Here is an 18,123-nt window from a genome sequence, read left to right as displayed (position 1 = left end):
AACATAGGATTTGGGCTTGCTTGTCTTGAGAAATTTGGGGGAGGGCCTAAGAAAGCATTAGACTGGATGCTGTCAGGAAGTGCAGTATTTGTATAATTGGGTATCTTAATAAATCTTATCTATAAAAAGGCAATGTTAAGGGAAAAAATAGGGATGTAATTGAAGAGACAGCCTTCATTCATATTATAATGAGGGAAGTTTGGTAAGGTCTATCGTTAGACTCTGTTCATGTTTTGTCTGTATTCAGATCTGATTGCACACTGGTCTTGACCCATCGTGGCCCTGTCTGATGTTGACATTTTGTGAAATTGTTTTAATAAAACAACATGGAACTAGTAGGAGCTATCGGGGCCTAGCTGTTAGAAGTTGATTATTTGTTTCTTGGTGCTTCTATTGTAGTCAAAGACAGAAAGTAAGGCTGAAAGAACCAGTGATTTCCAGATTTTCACCATTGCCAAGATTTTGTTTAGAGAATGTAGCAAGACTAGCATCAGTGTGTCCTGCTCATTACATTGCAGGATGAGCTGTTGAATCCTGTAACCTATGACAGTGGTTGTACTGTATCATTTGAAACTGGAGTGTAATGTTAACAAAAATTTGCAGAAATGAAATTATTCTTTGTCCAGGAAACAGCTTTTAAAAAGTTTCAGCTGTTTTATCTTGTAGTGTATAGTTATAGCAAGAAATACTTGTTATAAAGTGAAATTCTTCTTGACTAGTTAAGAGGAATTTAAGGATAATGTGATTATTCATAAGGACCATAGATTCTGAATTGATAGTTTGGGGTTTGTATGCATGCATGAACGTGCATGCTGGTAATGAAACCTGAACTTAGGGACTTGGGCTCTCGACAGCTTTCTTGCTCACAGCTGGCATTCTACCATTTGAGCTATGCTTCTGGTTCCAGTATTTGTTGGCTAATTGGAGATAGAATCTCTGGGACTTTTTTGCCCAGGCTGACTTCAAATCTCAGTACTCTAGATCTCAGCCTTCCAAGCAGCTTGGACTACAGGTATGAGCCACGGGCACCTGCCATTTTGTTGGATGTTTAGAGTCAATATTATGTTACTTATGACCTTTGCTATGGGTCCAAAGCAAGTTTTGAATCATTTTTGCCAGTTATATTATTCCTAACATGGGAATCACAGCTTGTGTAATATCCATGAAGGAACAATCAGTTATCCTCTCCTCCCCCTAGGACTTTTCTAACCTAGCCTGTGTGTGTCTCACACTGGGGATAATTGGGTTTGGGGATAATTTTAAAATACATTTTTGGAGAAATATGATACTCTGGAGCAGTGATCATTTTCTCAAAATCTCTTAAGTATTACCCCAAATGCGCAGAATAAATTAAGATGTAGCATTGCTATTTGATGCATATATATATATATATATATGTATATATTGCCAGTCCTGGGGCTTAAACTCAGGGCCTGAACACTGTCTCTGGCTTCTTTTTGCTCAAGGCTAGCATGCTACCACTTGAGCCACAGCACTTCTGGCTTTTTCTGTATATATGGTACTGAGGAATCGAACCCAGGGCTTCATGTATGCTAGTCAAGCATTCTACCAATAGGCCACATATGGAGCCCCAGTTAACTTAATTTTTGAGTAGAGTTAAACAGTTCTAGTCCTTGTAAAGCACAGTTGAGTGTCTCTGAAGATTTTGTACAATTTACAGAGAGTTTCCTAACAGAAGTGAACAATTAGTTGTAGGTTTTTTCCTTCAAGTAAATGGAGAGGCATGATTGGATTTAGAGCACCCCAGCAACAGTGTGAAAGGGCCAGCAATAAATTTCCAAAGGAGGCAAGACAACTAGCTGAAAAGGGGTGAGCCATTCTTCTCAATGGGAGAGTTTGCACAGCCCAGGGAACCATTCAGAGATCTAGAAGTAAGCTAAGTGGAATCCTTACATGTTTTGCTATTGCCATTATGGCTTTTAGACCGAATGACTATTCCTTAGCTATTTTGTCTAATGGAAGGTTGAAATAAACAGTATACCTTTCCCACTTTTTAAGTTGTGCAGAGGGGTTTCATGTTGACATGTTCATAGATGCATACAGTGTACCTAGATCAGACTCACCTCTCCATCATTCTCCTTCATCTTCCTTCTTCCCTTCCCACACCAATGTCAGCACGCTTCATTGTTCCGTTTTCACACACGTGAAGGTATTTTGACCACATTCATGGTCCTTCACCCTCTCTGTTCACATTATATTTCTGACCCATTACCATGAAACGAAGCTCCCTTAGCACCATAACCAGGAAACTTATGAACAATGCTGAAAAAGGGGATTATGAGTCTAAAATTATGAAAAAAGCCACTTTTTCTACTAATCAGATATTCTATCAGCCTTTATGCTTCAATATATTTCTCTTAATTTGGATTCAATAATTAAAAGATATATTTGCATATTTTATCAATTTTTAATTTGTTAGGATATTTTATTTTTTAGAAATCAGAATTATTTATTCATAATTTTAAGCTAATATCAAAGTTATTTCTCTTGTGTGGTAATGATTGAAGTGCAAGTGATACTGGCTTTCACATTTGTTTCCTTCCTTAAGAGCAAGGCAGGATCAGTTGTTCTTGAATAAGTCAATACAGCTTTGCAGGAGTGAGACATTGTTTCTGGCGTGCTTTATTTTAATATTAAGTTTGGTAGATAAAATTTTCACAACAGTTTGACTTAATTAAAATTTGGGCAGGGGGCTGGGAATGTGGCTTAGCAGTAGAGTGCTTGCCTAGCATGCATGAAGCCCTGCGTTCGATTCCTCAGCACCATATATACAGAAAAAGCCAGAAGTGGCGCTGTGGCTCAAGTGGTAGAGTGCTAGCCTTGAGCAAAAAGAAGCCAGGAACAGTGCTCATGTCCTGAGTTCAAGCTCCAGGACTGGCAAAAAAAAGTTGGACAGACTTAGATCAAACTTTTTTTCTGATACTCAGGTTTGCACTCAGGGCCTCATGCTCTCAGCTTGTTTGCTTAGATGGTGCTCTACACCTGAAACATGCCTCCAGTTTTGCTTTTTACTTATCATTTATGAGATGGAGTCTCATGGACTTTTCTGCCCAGGTTGGCATCAAACTGCTATCCTCTGGATCTCAGCCTCCTGAATACAGGTTATAGAGGTGAGCCACGAGTGCCTGGCCTAAATGATTTTTTTTGAAAATCAGAAAGACAAGAGAGGGAAAAATAGAAAATGGAGCAGAAAAAAACCATGTGAAACAAAAGTCAGCTGCACTTAACTATGCATTCATCACTGTAAAAAGCTACTTCTGTTTTTCCTGCAAACAGAAGGGAGGTGGGTAACATGTAGAAATACTAGTTTTTCAGATATAGACACAGAAGAATGTGGCATATAACTGGTTTTAACATAACATGGATCCTTGACAATTTTATCATATTGTACTCATTAAAAAGCCAGCCAGTATCTATTAATCTTGAAAGTATGGAAACTGAGTAGTTGCTATCTCCTACAATAAACAGAGATTTCTATTACATAAACAAGAGAAAACCAAAGCACATTCCCATGTTGAGGTTCTGCCTGGTGCCTGTATAGCCTGAGGCAATGGGGTGGAGGTCAATCCTTCAGCACCCAGAAAAGATATCTTTTTTTTTTTTTGCCAGTCCTGGGGGTTGAACTCAGGGCCTGAGCACTGTCCCTGGCTTCTTTTTGCTCAGGGCTAGCACTCTACCTCTTGAGCCACAGTGCCACTTCTGGCCTTTTCTGTTACTGTGGTGCTGAGGAATCGAACCCAGGGCTTCATGCATGTAAGGTGAGCACTCTACCACTAAGCCATATTGCCAACCCTGCTTTTTGTTCTCAAGTATCTTTTTTGTTCATGCCTAAAGCAACCATAATTGCTTACTGCAATTTTAAATTGTCCCTGAAGAGATCATGCCAGTCACAAGGCTAAGTGAACAAGTTAGTAGCACAGTGAGAAAACATGAAGGAAGCAGGTATTTAGCCTGGAAGAGATGCATTTTTAGACAGAAAGCCCCATGAGAAAGGTTTCTAAGATGGCGGTGGTGATCTTTATATATTCAGACCTTGTTCATAGGCCAATCATCACTGATCAAGGGCCGAACAAAACCTCTCTGCTTCTAGGTAAAGGCAACTAAAGCAGGCAGGTCTCAAGGACACAATGATAATGCTGAGAAATCTTTGTAAGATTATAACCTGTGGTTATTATAATTATTACATAATAATTATAACCAAAGGTCATCTGAAGGACATGGTGTGAGGAAACCTTTTGAGCTTTTCATTCTGTAGGGGTAGCTCAAAGACAAACTTATTGAATCTATGCCTGTCCTTTGCTTGTAGACTTTTCTTCTATTTTTTTTTTTTTTTTGGCCAGTCCTGGGGCTTGGACTCAGGGCCTGAACACTGTCCCTGGCTTCTTTTTGCTCAAGGCTAGCACTCTGCCACTTGAGCCACAGCGCCGCTTCTGGCCATTTTCTGTATATGTGGTGCTGGGGAATTGAACCCAGGGCCTCATGTATAGGAGGCAAGCACTCTTGCCACTAGGCCATATCCACAGCCCCAACCTTTCTTCTTATAAACAGTCAACATCAAAAAAATCAGGCTGGGCGTTAGTGGTTCATGCTGTAATCCTAGCTATTCAGGAGGCTGAGATCTGAGGATTACAGATCAAAGCCAGCCAAGGCAGTGGTGCTGTGGCTCAAGTCAGCACCCAGCAGAGTTCAAGCCTGAGGACTAGCAAAAAAAAAAAAGGCAAGCAGACAGACCATTAGTAGACATATTAGAAAACCTAGAAATTTATTTAATATCAAGAAGTCATAAAAATCTAACCAGGTAACCAAAATATTCCAAGATACACCATTCCTAGAATCTAGGGAAAAAAAGGCTACAAGGATTTAATGAACCATTATAGCTCAATTCAAAGTGAAATTACTTCCAGCTATGTGAAGAATGGTATCTTAAAGCAGTAGCCACTGTCTTTTTTTTTTTGGCCAGTCCTGGGCCTTGGACTCAGGGCCTGAGCACTGTCCCTGGCTTCTTCCCGCTCAAGGCTAGCACTCTGCCACTTGAGCCACAGCGCCACTTCTGGCCATTTTCTGTATATGTGGTGCTGGGGAATCGAACCTAGGGCCTCGTGTATCCGAGGCAGGCACTCTTGCCACTAGGCTATATCCCCAGCCCAATAGTAGCCACTGTCTTTAAGTGGAAGATCTGGGTCCAAGGCAGCCAAGTCGGCTGATTCTAGCTGAAGCTCCGTATCTACCAATGCTTTCTAACCAAAGCCCGCCAGCAGTACACAGTGTTCAACAGTACTGGGTTCATTTCTCATGGATGAGAGAGAAAATACACACAGTGAGGAATAGTGGGTGTCACTCCTTGTTGCAATGAGTAACAAACTCAGTTTACTCAACCTCAGGTATATTCCTGGTGGTCTCTGCTTGACAGACTTTGACAACACATGAAATGAGAGAGCTGGCACTGGCTGCTGCTACTTCCTAGTTGTATGACCTTGAGTAAGTCACTTAAGTCCTCTGATAGTTTGCACCTCCATCAGTTGGACAGACATAGGAATACTTTCCAATTCTTTAGACACTATAAGACCTCAAAGTAAACTTTGCTCACAAACAAATGGTAAGGTTGGGCTTAAAGTGACTCCTAGACTACAAAAACTCAGGAATCTAGAGGCCTGGTGTCTCTGGAGGTCTGTCATTTTGCTGTACACAACCCTTCTGTTGAAACTCTGTTGCTGGCATAAATCCCTCATATGAGTTCTTTTGTAAAAATACAAATCAGGCAAGAAGAACAGTGCTGCTGATACAGTGTGACCAAAAAAAAAAAAAAAAAAAAAGAAAAAGAAAAGAAAAGAAGAAGAAGGATAGAAAGGAAAGAGTGGCCATGGACTGAGAAATGAAACCAGAAGTTTGTTAGGAGCCAAATTGAAAAGCACATGGGATCCAGAGACCTTTAAATTCTTAGAAATCTTAAGGAAAACATGGTGCTTTCTCAATCAAGGATGGAATGAGGACCTGAGACACATTTGTTTTGGTCAGTACTGGGATTTGAACTCAGGACCTCTTCCTATCTCAGCTAGTGCTTTATTCTTGAGCCACCCCTCCAGCCCAGCTTTTTTTTTTTTTTTTGGCCCGACCTGGGCCTTGGACTCAGGGCCTGAGCACTGTCCCTGGCTTCTTCCCGCTCAAGGCTAGCACTCTGCCACTTGAGCCACAGCGCCGCTTCTGGCCGTTTTCTGTATATGTGGTGCTGGGGAATCGAACCTAGGGCCTCATGTATCCGAGGCAGGCACTCTTGCCACTAGGCTATATCCCCAGCCCCCCAGCCCAGCTTTTTGATAGTTATTTTGGAGAGGGTGTTTCACAGACTTTCCTGCTCAGGCTGACTTTGAGTCTTAATCTTCGGGGTCTCAGCCCTCCTAAGTAGCCAGGATTACAGACAGGCTATCCAGTAGACTTGAACCAATTTTATTTGAATTTGAAAGGATGAACTGACTCTGCTCATAGTGGGCACTTAGGGCAATGCCAGACATGGTATAGATACTCAGTGTTAGTTGTGTCTGGGTCCTCTCCATTTGATTAATGTTTCTAACATGCTTTCCAGAGGAAGCTATACCTCCTCAAGAGCAAGGACTGAAGGACTGTGTCCATAGACTGTTTCCTCTCTTCTCTATATCATGGGTAAAGGATAAGGAAAAAAAGAGAAATAGGAGAAATATCAGGCTTTAAGGATGAATGATAGTTGCCACTTACTGTGCTGTCTTAAGTTGAGAGGAGTTGGAAACCTAATTTGTCTGGCTACAAAGCTCTATTGCCTAACCATTGTACTTATTCAGCCTACCTCAGGACCCATCTTATTTTCCCTTGCCCAAGATGACTTTCCCTAAGTCAGGTATGATTGAGGGGCTTAGGGAAGGTCCATAAGATGCAGGAATTGGCTGAAATACACAATGTGGAAGGTGTGTCCATCAGGAACATAACTTCCTGTTAGAGGTTTCCCTAGCAACTCTCCTGGCACCTCCTAACAACCAGCTTGGCTTGCCATAGGCCGGCTGACTGCCTTCATCTGTAGTGTTGCCAGATTAACAAATCACAATACAGTTAAATTTGACTTTTATACTAACAATGAACATACACCATCCAACTTATCTTCAAAATGGTTCTTGCACATTGTATATTTTATCCACCTAGACATGATGTTGTAGAGAGTTGAGGAATGGGACTTTTGGTGGCTTCAGCATGGGGGAATCTAGCAGCTGCTGTGGTTTGCAGTTCTTGAGACAACTGCTTCAAGCTCAGGATTGGGGCAGTGCTCTAGTGCTGGTGTAGGTTAACCAAATATTTCCTGAGACTTACTCAGTTGTAGCACTGGAAGCCCTACCCTTTGGGAAACCTCTTTAATCCTGACATATAAACGCCACATAGTTCATTTCTCTAGTGATGATTATACCTAGAGGATCTGGATATTGGAAACCAACAAATGTGTGGGGAAACTGCTGGGTGAGTCTCAGTATTACTGCAAAGCCTATTTCCTATGCTCTACTGAAAGATAGGCATGTTCCCAGAAGTCAAGAAATCCTAGATCTGAAAGGTGTGGATTCTAGAGACCTCTGCAACTCATCCTCTATTTGTCAAACATTTCCAGAGATTCTCTTTTACTTCACCTGGTTATTATTGTTATTGTCACTATACATTTCCATAGGCACTATACTAAGAATTTGAATTTATCTTGTATAATCTTATGAGTTCACCACCATTATTGTTTCTTTTAGGGATGGGAAAAAATAGAGATTCAAAGAAGTTAAATCACTGCCAAAAGTTACAGGACTGGTATTTGGTAGAATTGATACTCTTGAGCCCTTGTGGCTCAAGAATTTATATTCTTTAGACAGGCTCCAGTAGCTCATGCTTATAATCCTAGCTACTCAGGAGGCTGAAATTTGAGGATCATGGTTCAAAGCCAGCTTGGGCAGGAGAGTCAGTGAGATTCTTACCTCCAATTAACTACTCAAAAATATTCAGAAATGGAGCTGAAGGCCAACTGGTAAAGCACGTGCCTTGAGCAAAATAATCTCAGATACAGCGCATAGGCATGGAGTTCAAATCCCAGGGGTGGCCCACTCACAGAAGGAATTCATGTTTTTGTCACTGTATTCTGTGCTCACCACTGAACCCTAATCAGCTTGAAGGTCTACTGATGCTTACCTAAAATCCTGCATGTGTTAGTGGAGAGAAGATGTCTGCTTTTAGGAATCCCAGAAATAATTAGACTCCCCAAATGAAACTTTTTCAGAGAGAGCCTGCCACACTACAGCCTCTACCAATCATCAGGTCACTGCTTTACAGAAGAAAAAATTATTTTCTGTGGTTTGGATTCAGGACGTCATTCTCTTGCTTGGCCTTTTCACTCACTCACTGCTGACGTTCTATGACTTAAGCCATGCCTCAAGTTTCTATGACTTAAGCCATGCCACAAGTCTAGCCTTTTTTTCCTGGATAATTTGAGGCAAGAATCATTCGAATTTTTTTCTGCCTGGGCTGGCTTTGAACCTCAATCTCAGCCTCTAAAGTAGCTAGGATTACAGGCATGAGCCACCAGTGGCTGGTTAAAGAATATAAAAGATAACTGAGTATCTAGGATTATAGTAGGCACAAGTCATGGGCACCTGGCTTGCTTTTTGAGGAAATTTCAGGACACTTAAGCAACTCTTGCTGCAGGATGGCATCCTTTAAGCTTATAGGTTAGGGTCAATGACTCTCCCTAAGGCCAACTCCTTGGAAGAGTCGTGGGTTAAAGAATTAGACCGATCCTCCTGCAGGTGGGCTGCAGTACTAGAGCCATGGTAGAGAGAATATCATGACGAGGGTTTTGTTTCCCTTTCTGTTTCTGCTTTGGGCAGGCAGGAGAGGGTTCAGGAATCTGCTGCCACTGTACCTTTGAAATCCTTCCAAGAACTGCTGGATACAGCTTGTGGAAATAATTGCAGTGCTTTCAAAATTGTGAAGGATTCTCAAGGATAACCCAAAGAGCAGGTAAAACCCTCTTTGGAGGATCCTCCCGGGGAATCACTTCTTAGACTTTCTGGTTTTGGACTAATTGTGCTTATAAATGAATACATTATTGTGTCCTCTGAGTGCTGAGGTTCCCAGAGCCTAGAAGAGCTAGACCAGCATGCAGGATGCATTAGCCCCTCAGGGTCAGCAGCAGCTCAGAAGATCTTAGAGATTGGCTTCAGCTGTGGGGCCCAGAGCACGTCACAACATCCAGATTTCACAAAGAAAATATCACAATGGAGTTCCTCAGCTGGAATTAGCTGGATTAGCTGGAGGGTGGGGACTTGCCATAACCCAGAGCTAGCAGGGAGGGCCCTACTCAGTGATGGGAAGAGGTCTGGGCTCTCCCTGGGCCAGGATGTGGGTTGTCACATGGGCCCAGGTGGTGGGGAAACCACCTTCCCAGGCTTTATCTATGGCTTGGCTGGGGTGAGGGAAGAAGAAGGCAAAACAAGGTCTCTCTCTGTAAGGTATTTGCTCCATGCTCTGCCAACATGATTTGTGCTTAGCTGTAGTGAATAGCTCTCAGCAGGGAGAACTGAGGTTTCCCCTTCTCCATTTTGGCTGTTGGCCTAGTTTTCCAAGGAAGGTACCTTAGCCTCAAGGTTAGACCTCTGTTCCACAGTATCCCAGCTTCCAGTTGAGTTGTTGCAATCCCAAGTGACACCTTAAACCAACCAAATAGAACCTTGGCCTGGTTTCTTTGAGAGATGTAGCAAACATTATTACTGCTATTGCTATTATTATTGTTATTTGTTGAAGGGCTGGAATGGCATCTCTGAAAAGGCTACTAAGACTATGGCTTTGACAGGAAGAGGTGGGAGCAGCTTCCAGAGCCAGTCCCTTCAGTGATAGCTGTGGCCTTCAGTATTTGTGGAGAGAGCAGCAAGGCTTTGTTTCTATGGAGGCCTGACTTCTGTGTTAAAGACCTGAGAGTCAAGGACTCGTGTCTCCTTCCAATAGGAAGCAAGGTTACACGTACCCTTCCCCATCCACCTGTGCTCAAGAAGGGTTTCTGGGAATCCCCTCTTGAGGCTTAGGGTAGTTTGTATCAGAATAGGTGAAAATTTCAGAGACACGGGCAGAAGAGGGGTACAGGCATCATGAGTGGTGGTTGGAGCAGTAGAAGCTTGCTAACCTGTGTTGGGGGCTTCAGTGTCACTGGCCACCTGAGACCAGGGGAGGCAGCCCCGAGTGCCTTCTGGACTTAACTTCTGTCCCTCCACCTAGTTTGAAGGACTTTTCAAAAGAGACTTCCTCCCACTGCAGTCCCCAGCCCTCTCCCCAGAAGCAGCTACTCTTACCAGGCTATGGGCACTCTTCCAGAAATAGCAGAAATTTCTCTTGGGCACATTGTTCTTTTTTTCTTTCTGGGTTATGCTGAATCTTAACACTAATGACTCCTCTTTTCTGACCTCATGTTGAACCATAAACAAAGAAGAGAAAATAGTACAACAAACCTCCATGGACACATCACCAAGTTTCAATATATCAAAATTTGTTGAATTTTGTTATGTTAACTAACCTTGTTAGTAAAATTTTCTGGAAGTGGAAAAATCCCTGTTATAAGAAAATTTATCTTAAATGTTACCTTTAAATACCCTTTTAAAAAATACCCATGATGTTAGGATCATACCTAATATTCCAAACTCTTTCCTTTTTTTAAATTTTACCAGTCCTGGGGCTTGGGACTCAGGGCCTGAGCACTGTCCCTGGCTTCTTTTTGCTTAAGGCTAGCACTCTACCACTTGAGCAACAGCGCCATTTCTGGCTTTTTCTGTTTATGTGGTGCTGAAGAATTGAACCCAGGGCTTCATGCATGCTAGGCAAGCATCCTACCTCTAAGACATATTCCCAGCCTGCCTTCCTTCCTTCCTTCCTTCCTTCCTTCCTTCCTTCCTTCCTTCCTTCCTTCCTTCCTTCCTTCCTTCCTTCCTTCCTTCCTTCCGTCTTTCTTTTTTCTTTCTTCCTTCCTTTATTTCTTTCATTCTCTCTTTTTTCCTTTTTTTTTTGGGGGGGGGGGATTTATATTGTGCCAGTACTGGGGCTTGAACTCAGAGCTTCATGCTTTCAGTTCGCTTTTTCCAATCAAAGCTGGCAATCTACCACTTGAGTCACACCTCTGTTTTCTTCCACAATTCTTTAGTATTATTTCATCTCTACTGAATTCTACTTGTTTTGAATCCACTGATCCTAAAAACTACATGAAACTTACCTCTGCCCTTGATTTTGAACTTGGACCTTGTAGCCTGAAATGTATAGAGGGTTGGAAACTCAGGCAGCAGCAGCCTGAAACCTTGTCCATTCCCATCCCCCCAGCTATTCTTGCTTAGGAAAGAGGCTCTGTATTCATTCTTTCATAACAGAACAATAGTCCAAGCAAGTTCCAAGCAATAAGTCTGGAAAGAAGTATTCTATAGAGGGGGTTCTGTTCTGTTCCTACTAGGTAGCATCAGGAAAGCTGTATCCCATTAGTCACTGGGGAGAGAACAACAGAATTGCTCCCCTGGAGTAACAATCTGTTATTTGATAACCGAAGACAGTACTTCATTTCTCCTGAGCTCAGAGATCATATCAAACATGTGACTTATTAGTCATAGCAAACACCTTTGCAGGGGCTACTGTGTAAAAGCTTGGCAAGTTTTCATGGTGGTAGAGATAAGTTATGTGATCAACTGCCTTATCCACACTGCTCCTAGCTATTTGGTGCTCCTCAGACACTCTTTTCCTGTGTTTATTCATTTGATTATATTGGTTCCAGGCTACTCTTTATCCTCAAGCTATGAGCATCTCTCCATCAGTGCATATCCAGTTCACCAGCTGTCTCTCTCCATTCTTGCCCTGCTCCCTGAATCTCCAAGAGAGGCCACAGGGCACCCTCCACTTCCCATTCCCTGCCAGCTCAAAGTATATGACATGTCTGTCTCTCAGCCCTTAGTTCTCTTGGCCAGAAAGGCATACCCAAGCCACTCAGCATCATGTTGGGTGTGGAAAGTTCTAGCTTCGAGTACACAGGGCTTAATACACTGCTTGCCTGCCTGTCAGCCAGCCTTCTATTGCCAGTGCTAGAAAAGCAATGAGAGGCAGCCACTTATTTTCACAAATTTGGCCTGTGAGTCTGTGATGACATTGTTTTGGGGAGGAGAAGCAAACCTCAATTTTATAAGACCAAATGTTAGCAGGTAGCCCATGATTCTTACTGGTTGTGCCTTTTCCTTTACATCTTCTACATGAGCATGGAAGAGTAGGCCAGCAGATTGGGTACTTGAGCAATTTTCTAGTTTGGGCGGGGTGTGTGTGTGTGTGAAATTCTTAGGCTTCCAGAATTTCAGAATGTAGCCTATACAATGATGGAAAGAGAATCCACTTGTTTAAGACCCAGGTACTGTGGGATCACAGAGGACAGAGTAGAGGTAAAAGCCAAGTATTTTGCAGTTATTTTCAAGAAAGATGCACAAGCAAATCAATCTGTGATTAAGGGGGCCCAGATTCTCTGAGGTACCATCAGAACTACATGAAGCGAAAAGTTATACTAAGTGAAGTGAGCCAGACCCAAAGAAACATGGACTCTATGGCCTCCCTTATTGGGAATAATTAGTACAGGTTTAGGCAAGCCATAGCAGAGCATCACAAGGCCCAATAGCTATACACTTAGAAACAAATAAGATGATGCTAAGTGAAATGAACTCCATGTTATGGAAACAAGTGATATATCACAGTTGTAACTACTTTCAACGTCCTATGTGTATGTGTAGTTTCTATTATTGATGATGTTTTGTATCACCTTCCTATGTTTGTACCTACACTATCTCTGTAATCTTATCTGAGTATATTGGAAACCGTGTTTACTGGTATTGGAAGTAGGAAATTCAAAGGGAATACCAAATTCGAGAGACACAGGGTAAAAAAAGAGAAATAACTACAAAAGCAATACTTGCAAAACTGTTTGGTGTAAGTGAACTGAACACCTGGGGGGGTAGGGAAAGGGGGGGAGGGAGGGGGGCATGAGGGACAAGGCAACAAACAGTACAAGAAATGTATCCAATGCCCAACGTATGATACTGTAACCTCTCTGTACGTCAGTTTGATAATAAAAATTTGAGAAAAAAAAAAAAAGAACTACATGAAGCGCAAACTGTTTACCAGTTTCAGACAATCCTGCTTTGTTCCCACTGGCACCCAAGGTCGGCAGCAGGTGGCAACCGTGAAGGTTGGCAGTGCCCTCTTGAGGAATCCCTGGGTACTGCAGGAGCCAGGCTGGACAGAAGAACATTTTACTCAGGGCATCCAGCAGAACCAATTGCAGCAGAAACAGATACATAAATGGGGATGGGCTGATATATATATTTTTTTGGCCAGTCCTGGGCCTTGGAATCAGGGCCTGAGCACCGTCCCTGGCTTCTTCCCGCTCAAGGCTAGCACTCTGCCACCTGAGCCACAGCGCCCCTTCTGGCCGTTTTCCATATATGTGGTGCTGGGGAATGGAATGGAGAGCTTCATGTGTAGGAGGCAAGCACTCTTGCCACTAAGCCATATTCCCAGCCCATGGGATGGGTAGATATTTAAAAAGAGGTCTTTTGAGACCTAGAAAGAAACTTTATGAAGGCTTTTAGACAGGATTCAAGATTAGGGTTTGAAGCATAGTGTCAGAATGTATAGAGCCACCAGAAACACACTAGATCCTAGGGAGCTGGAAGCTTAAGATATTGGGATCAACATGACAGTCATCTGGTGGAGCCTCTTTCAAGCCCTGGGCATAAAAGCAACATCGAGACAAGAAGATCTACTCCACTAAGGGGTCAGGAGAAAGAAAAGGGAAGAGAGAGAGAGACAGATAAAGGGACAAAGACGTAGGTTGAGACTTGGAAAGACAATAAAATGAGTGATAAGGCAATGGAAATGAAGGAAAGGACAAGAGAGAATTGCTCTAAGGGAACATAGTTGATAAACTGACATTTGCAAGTTTATTGGGAAAACACTTTTTTTCTGAATAATGTAGCCATTCCCAGAGCTGCTGCTGAGACTTGTGAGAAGGCTCAGGCTGAGTGATATTCCCTGTCCACCAAACTACCTCATCTATTCCAGCTGTGAAGGATCATCTATCTTCATGTCCTACAGCAAAATACCTAAGGTTTGGATTCAGTTCCTTCTGCCCTCTGATGAACTGATAGCACAACATTTGGAAATCTGCTGCTCTTGGTAATTCCCCTCCTCGAGGGCCATTCTGACAATCACCTTCCAGAAGTTGATTGCTGACCCAATCCTACAACTGCTATGGCTTTAGTCTGGTCTGCTCTGGACAGCTACTACTACTAGTACTGTTCTCCAAGGGGCAGCATTACAAGGATCCTTTTACCCTTAAAAGCAAGGGATCTAGAGCCCTAGAACTCTGAGCAAACATCAAATGCTACAGCACTCTGAAATCCACCGAGCTCACCTATTTCCTATCAGCAGAGCCCAAGCCAGAAACATGTCCAAGTTCACAACTCAAAGAGAAAACTTTAAAGACACAATCTTTCCTGTCTTGCCCCATAGGAAGATTGTAGGCTGGGCTCAGTATCTCCTCCTCTCCACTGTTACCCCAAGGCAAGCCATAAGAAAGGTTTCTCTTTTTTTCTGGAGTATCAGAGGCATCAGGCATCTACTCTGCTATATGCCAACGAGTTGCCTTATAGGCCATCCATGAGCAGATTCTGGCCTTTAAGAGAACTATGCCTACCTGAGGCTCCTGAAGGGAAAGCAAACACTAACAAGGTCCCTAGATAGGCACTGGTTATAGTGTTTTAGAAAACCTTCCCTGGCTAGTCCATCTGGTATTGGGCACCCAAATATCATTCCAATTTTTAGAGATCACTATTACCTATAGAGTGGGTTCATATATTACCCCAATTTTTTGCTGCTTGGCCATTTTTCTTAGTATTTCTTTCTCTGATGCCATGACTATATATCACCTCCTTCCACCTGTTGTGTCACCCCCAATCCTTACCCTGATTCTCCCTAGCTGGCCTCAGCTTTGTGATGAGGACACCACACCCTCCAGATGGAATTTTGACTATCCAGTTCCCAGACTGGGTTCTTGCTTGTCTTAAAGTTAATTTTGCTTCTTGAAAGTAGCCTCCCTTCTTGACTTTGGTCTTTTCATTAGCTGAGTCTGTGAATGTACACGGGTGTTGCCCTCTTCTGGCTCTCTGTTATCCTATCTATAAAATTATTGTAATTCCAACTTCTTTCAGCTTGCTCCCAATCTATTCATGGAAGCAACAGCTTGCATTTTGTTCTCATTCAGCTGAAAGCAAGACAGATTTGGAAGAAATTTTGTAAAGACAATTTTTTTTCTTCTTTATTGTGTTTCTAGACCTGGGAGTGGAGGAATGATTGTTTGCTAAGGAGGAGGGGGAGGGGAAAGGTGGACACCACTAAAGGCATCTGGGAGTGAGGGATGGACATAGGGAAGATTTGGAAGAACTTTGGGAGCTAACATGAAGGTTTTTGACTCTAACCTCCTCAGCAGGGATACCACTCCCATAGCTTCCCATCCTTGGGCTGTCACATCCCACACCAAATGCACCCAAGGATCAGTTGGAGGCTTCCAGGACCTCTCCATTTTATTTCCACCCCCAATCCACATTTCTGGATGGCGTTGCAACAAAGCAAAATTCCAGAGAAGCCTTAGGGGAAAAAAGAAGGGAAAAAGAAAAGAAAATGAAATATATGCCAGTGAAAGGCAGAAAAAGAAGATGGAACCCTTAAAGAAGGGAGTATCCCTGAGGAGGTGGGGACAAGGGGAGGAGAAGGGGAGGAGGAGAGGAGGAGGAAAGGGAGCCTGTCCCTTTAAGGGGGTTGGCTGTCAATCAGAAAGCCCTTTTCATTGCAGGAGAAGAGGACAAAGATACTCAGAGAGAAAAAGTAAAGGACCGAAGAAGGAGACTGGAGAGACCAGGATCCTTCCAGCTGATCAAAATCAGCCACAAAGCAGACTAGCCAGCCGACTACCACTGGAGTCAGAGATCCAAAGACATGGGTGAGTTTCACAAACTTTGGCATCCGAGACTCAGGCAAGCACAGGAATTCACAAGAGAATTTCTAACTTTGTGATTTGGGGTTTTTAATTCTTTAAGTTGTGTTTGGGTACTTTTTTTCTTTTAATTCCTTAGCATTCAATTAGATTGTCTCTTTTCTGAGCATGATGTAGCAGCACGTGTGGAGTCGCACAGATCTTTGGAGAGAGTGGCCAGCGGGATGGGTGTAATCCTGTGCCCTCTTACCTCCTCACTTCCTTCTCTCTCTTCTTTCCCTGATTCTAAGGCCCTTGTTGTGGCACACCTGATTCTACTGGAGGCACACAGCTGGCACACCTGATTCTACTGGAGGCAACTAAATAGTGGCTAGCCCGCAAATGTACCAAATAACTGTTTACTTGAAATAAAGTTTGCATCAGTAGGATGGGGAATAGAACAAGCTGGAATTAGGTTTGACCATGGCTATAGAGGCCATTCTCAGGTTCAGGAAATGAAAGACCTCAATGGCTTTACAAATGTAGGTAGCTCTGTGTGTGTGTGTGTGTGTGTGTGTGTGTGTGTGTGTGTGTGTGTGTGTGTGCATGTGCATGTGTACACACCTATACAGATGACCATTTCAAGTAAATATGACCTGAATCTCTGTCATGACAAGGAGGCTGCTGGGACTTAAAGGCTCTTGTTGAATTGGTTGAGAAGTGAGGGTTTCTCAGGGTTCTATGAACAAAAGGAGAAATGATGAGGTTTTAGTATCTGGTGGTATGTTTGAAGAACAAGGTGCATAGAGCAAAAGGCTCTTCATTCATACAGGACGAGGCAGGGACATCTACACACTGAACTACTTGACAAAACAAGGGTAGAAACTGAAAGGCATCCTGAGTGAAATGAGACTCACTTGTCCCTTTTGTTCACCATCAAATGTAGTATCCAGTAGACTCCAATAAGATTCACAGAGGTGGGTTTTTATTTTAATTATATTGAGCTAGGCTTAGCCTTCAGGTTGTTTCATCCTGAATCACTGAGAGAGCTGTTTGAAGCACATATTCAGGTATGATTGTTAAAGGGACAGAACACTGGACTAGGAATTGGAATAACCAGGTTCAAATCCCAGATCTGCCTCTAGTGAACTCTGCAATCACTGTCAGGTCACCAGGAATCATCACTTCATCATCTGGAAAACAAGAGTAGCAGTAACTGTTTTGTCTACTTTCAGGGTTGAGGATCAAGTAATGATGATGTGGAAGCCCTTTGAAAATGAACAAGGTCCATAACAGTTTGTAACCCCTGATAATAGCAATTGCTAGACAATAACACATGTATAAGATGACTCTTACTCTTTCAGAGGCAGTTGGGTTTTCTTTGTGTATACTTGTGTGTTTGGATAAGACTAATTTGACCGATTAAGTGTGGCCTGGTAAGAGATGAATGTAGGACAAACTCATTCCCTGCCCTAGGTAACATCAGGATTCTATCCAGTGTCAGCGTGACTGATTGGTTGGGTTGCACAGGGAGTAAAGAAAGCTGTTGACTTTTGCTTTTTTGGGGAATGAAATCCTTGAGTAAAGGTAAGAAGAACAAATAAAGTGATCACAGGGATAGTTTCTTGTTAGGGAAGTTGGTTGATTTCCTCCAAAAATGATTGCCACAGATTAAGTCACCATTAAGAATGTGTATTGGGGGGCTGGGAATATGGCCTAGTGGTAAAGTGCTTGCCTCGTATACACAAGGCCCTGAGTTCGATTCCCCAGCACCACATATATAGAAAACGGCCAGAAGTGGTGCCGTGGCTCAAGTGGTAGAGTGCTAGCCTTGAGCAAAAAGCAGCCAGGGACAGTGTTCAGGCCCTGAGTCCAAGGCCCAGGACTGGCCAAAAAAAAAAAAAAAAAAAAAAGAATGTGAATTGGGATAGGCTCATACTTGAACCATGTGCATTAGATGGAACAATTGAGTTTTCAGTTATTCAATCATAGCTATCTGAAATACTTAATGAATTATAAACAATCTCTAATAAGATACTGAACTGCTACTACTTCCTATGAAGTATGTGTTGCAGCTT

At 42.7% G+C, this 18,123-nt stretch overlaps 1 protein-coding gene across 4 annotated transcripts in view; it reads left to right on the top strand.

Annotated features, from left to right (window-relative positions):
• Positions 1-18,123, top strand: part of Plp1 (proteolipid protein 1) — a 112,458-nt gene that overhangs the window by 80,134 nt on the left and 14,201 nt on the right. Inside the window, exons 1-2 of one of the 4 annotated variants that reach the window (XM_048336754.1) lie at positions 8,575-9,030; positions 15,926-16,072. In XM_048336754.1, the coding sequence (XP_048192711.1) occupies positions 16,069-16,072 (4 nt within the window). In that variant the 5' untranslated portion in view covers positions 8,575-9,030; positions 15,926-16,068. Of the gene's footprint in view, positions 1-8,574; positions 9,031-13,605; positions 14,183-15,466; positions 15,824-15,925; positions 16,073-18,123 lie in introns of those variants that run through there. The other 3 variants (XM_048336753.1, XM_048336755.1, XM_048336752.1) reach the window with 3 other exon arrangements.

Source organism: Perognathus longimembris, chromosome 28, assembly GCF_023159225.1.
Source record: "Perognathus longimembris pacificus isolate PPM17 chromosome 28, ASM2315922v1, whole genome shotgun sequence".
Classification (NCBI taxonomy): Eukaryota; Metazoa; Chordata; class Mammalia; order Rodentia; family Heteromyidae; genus Perognathus; species Perognathus longimembris.
This window is presented reverse-complemented; position numbering and strand designations above follow the sequence as displayed.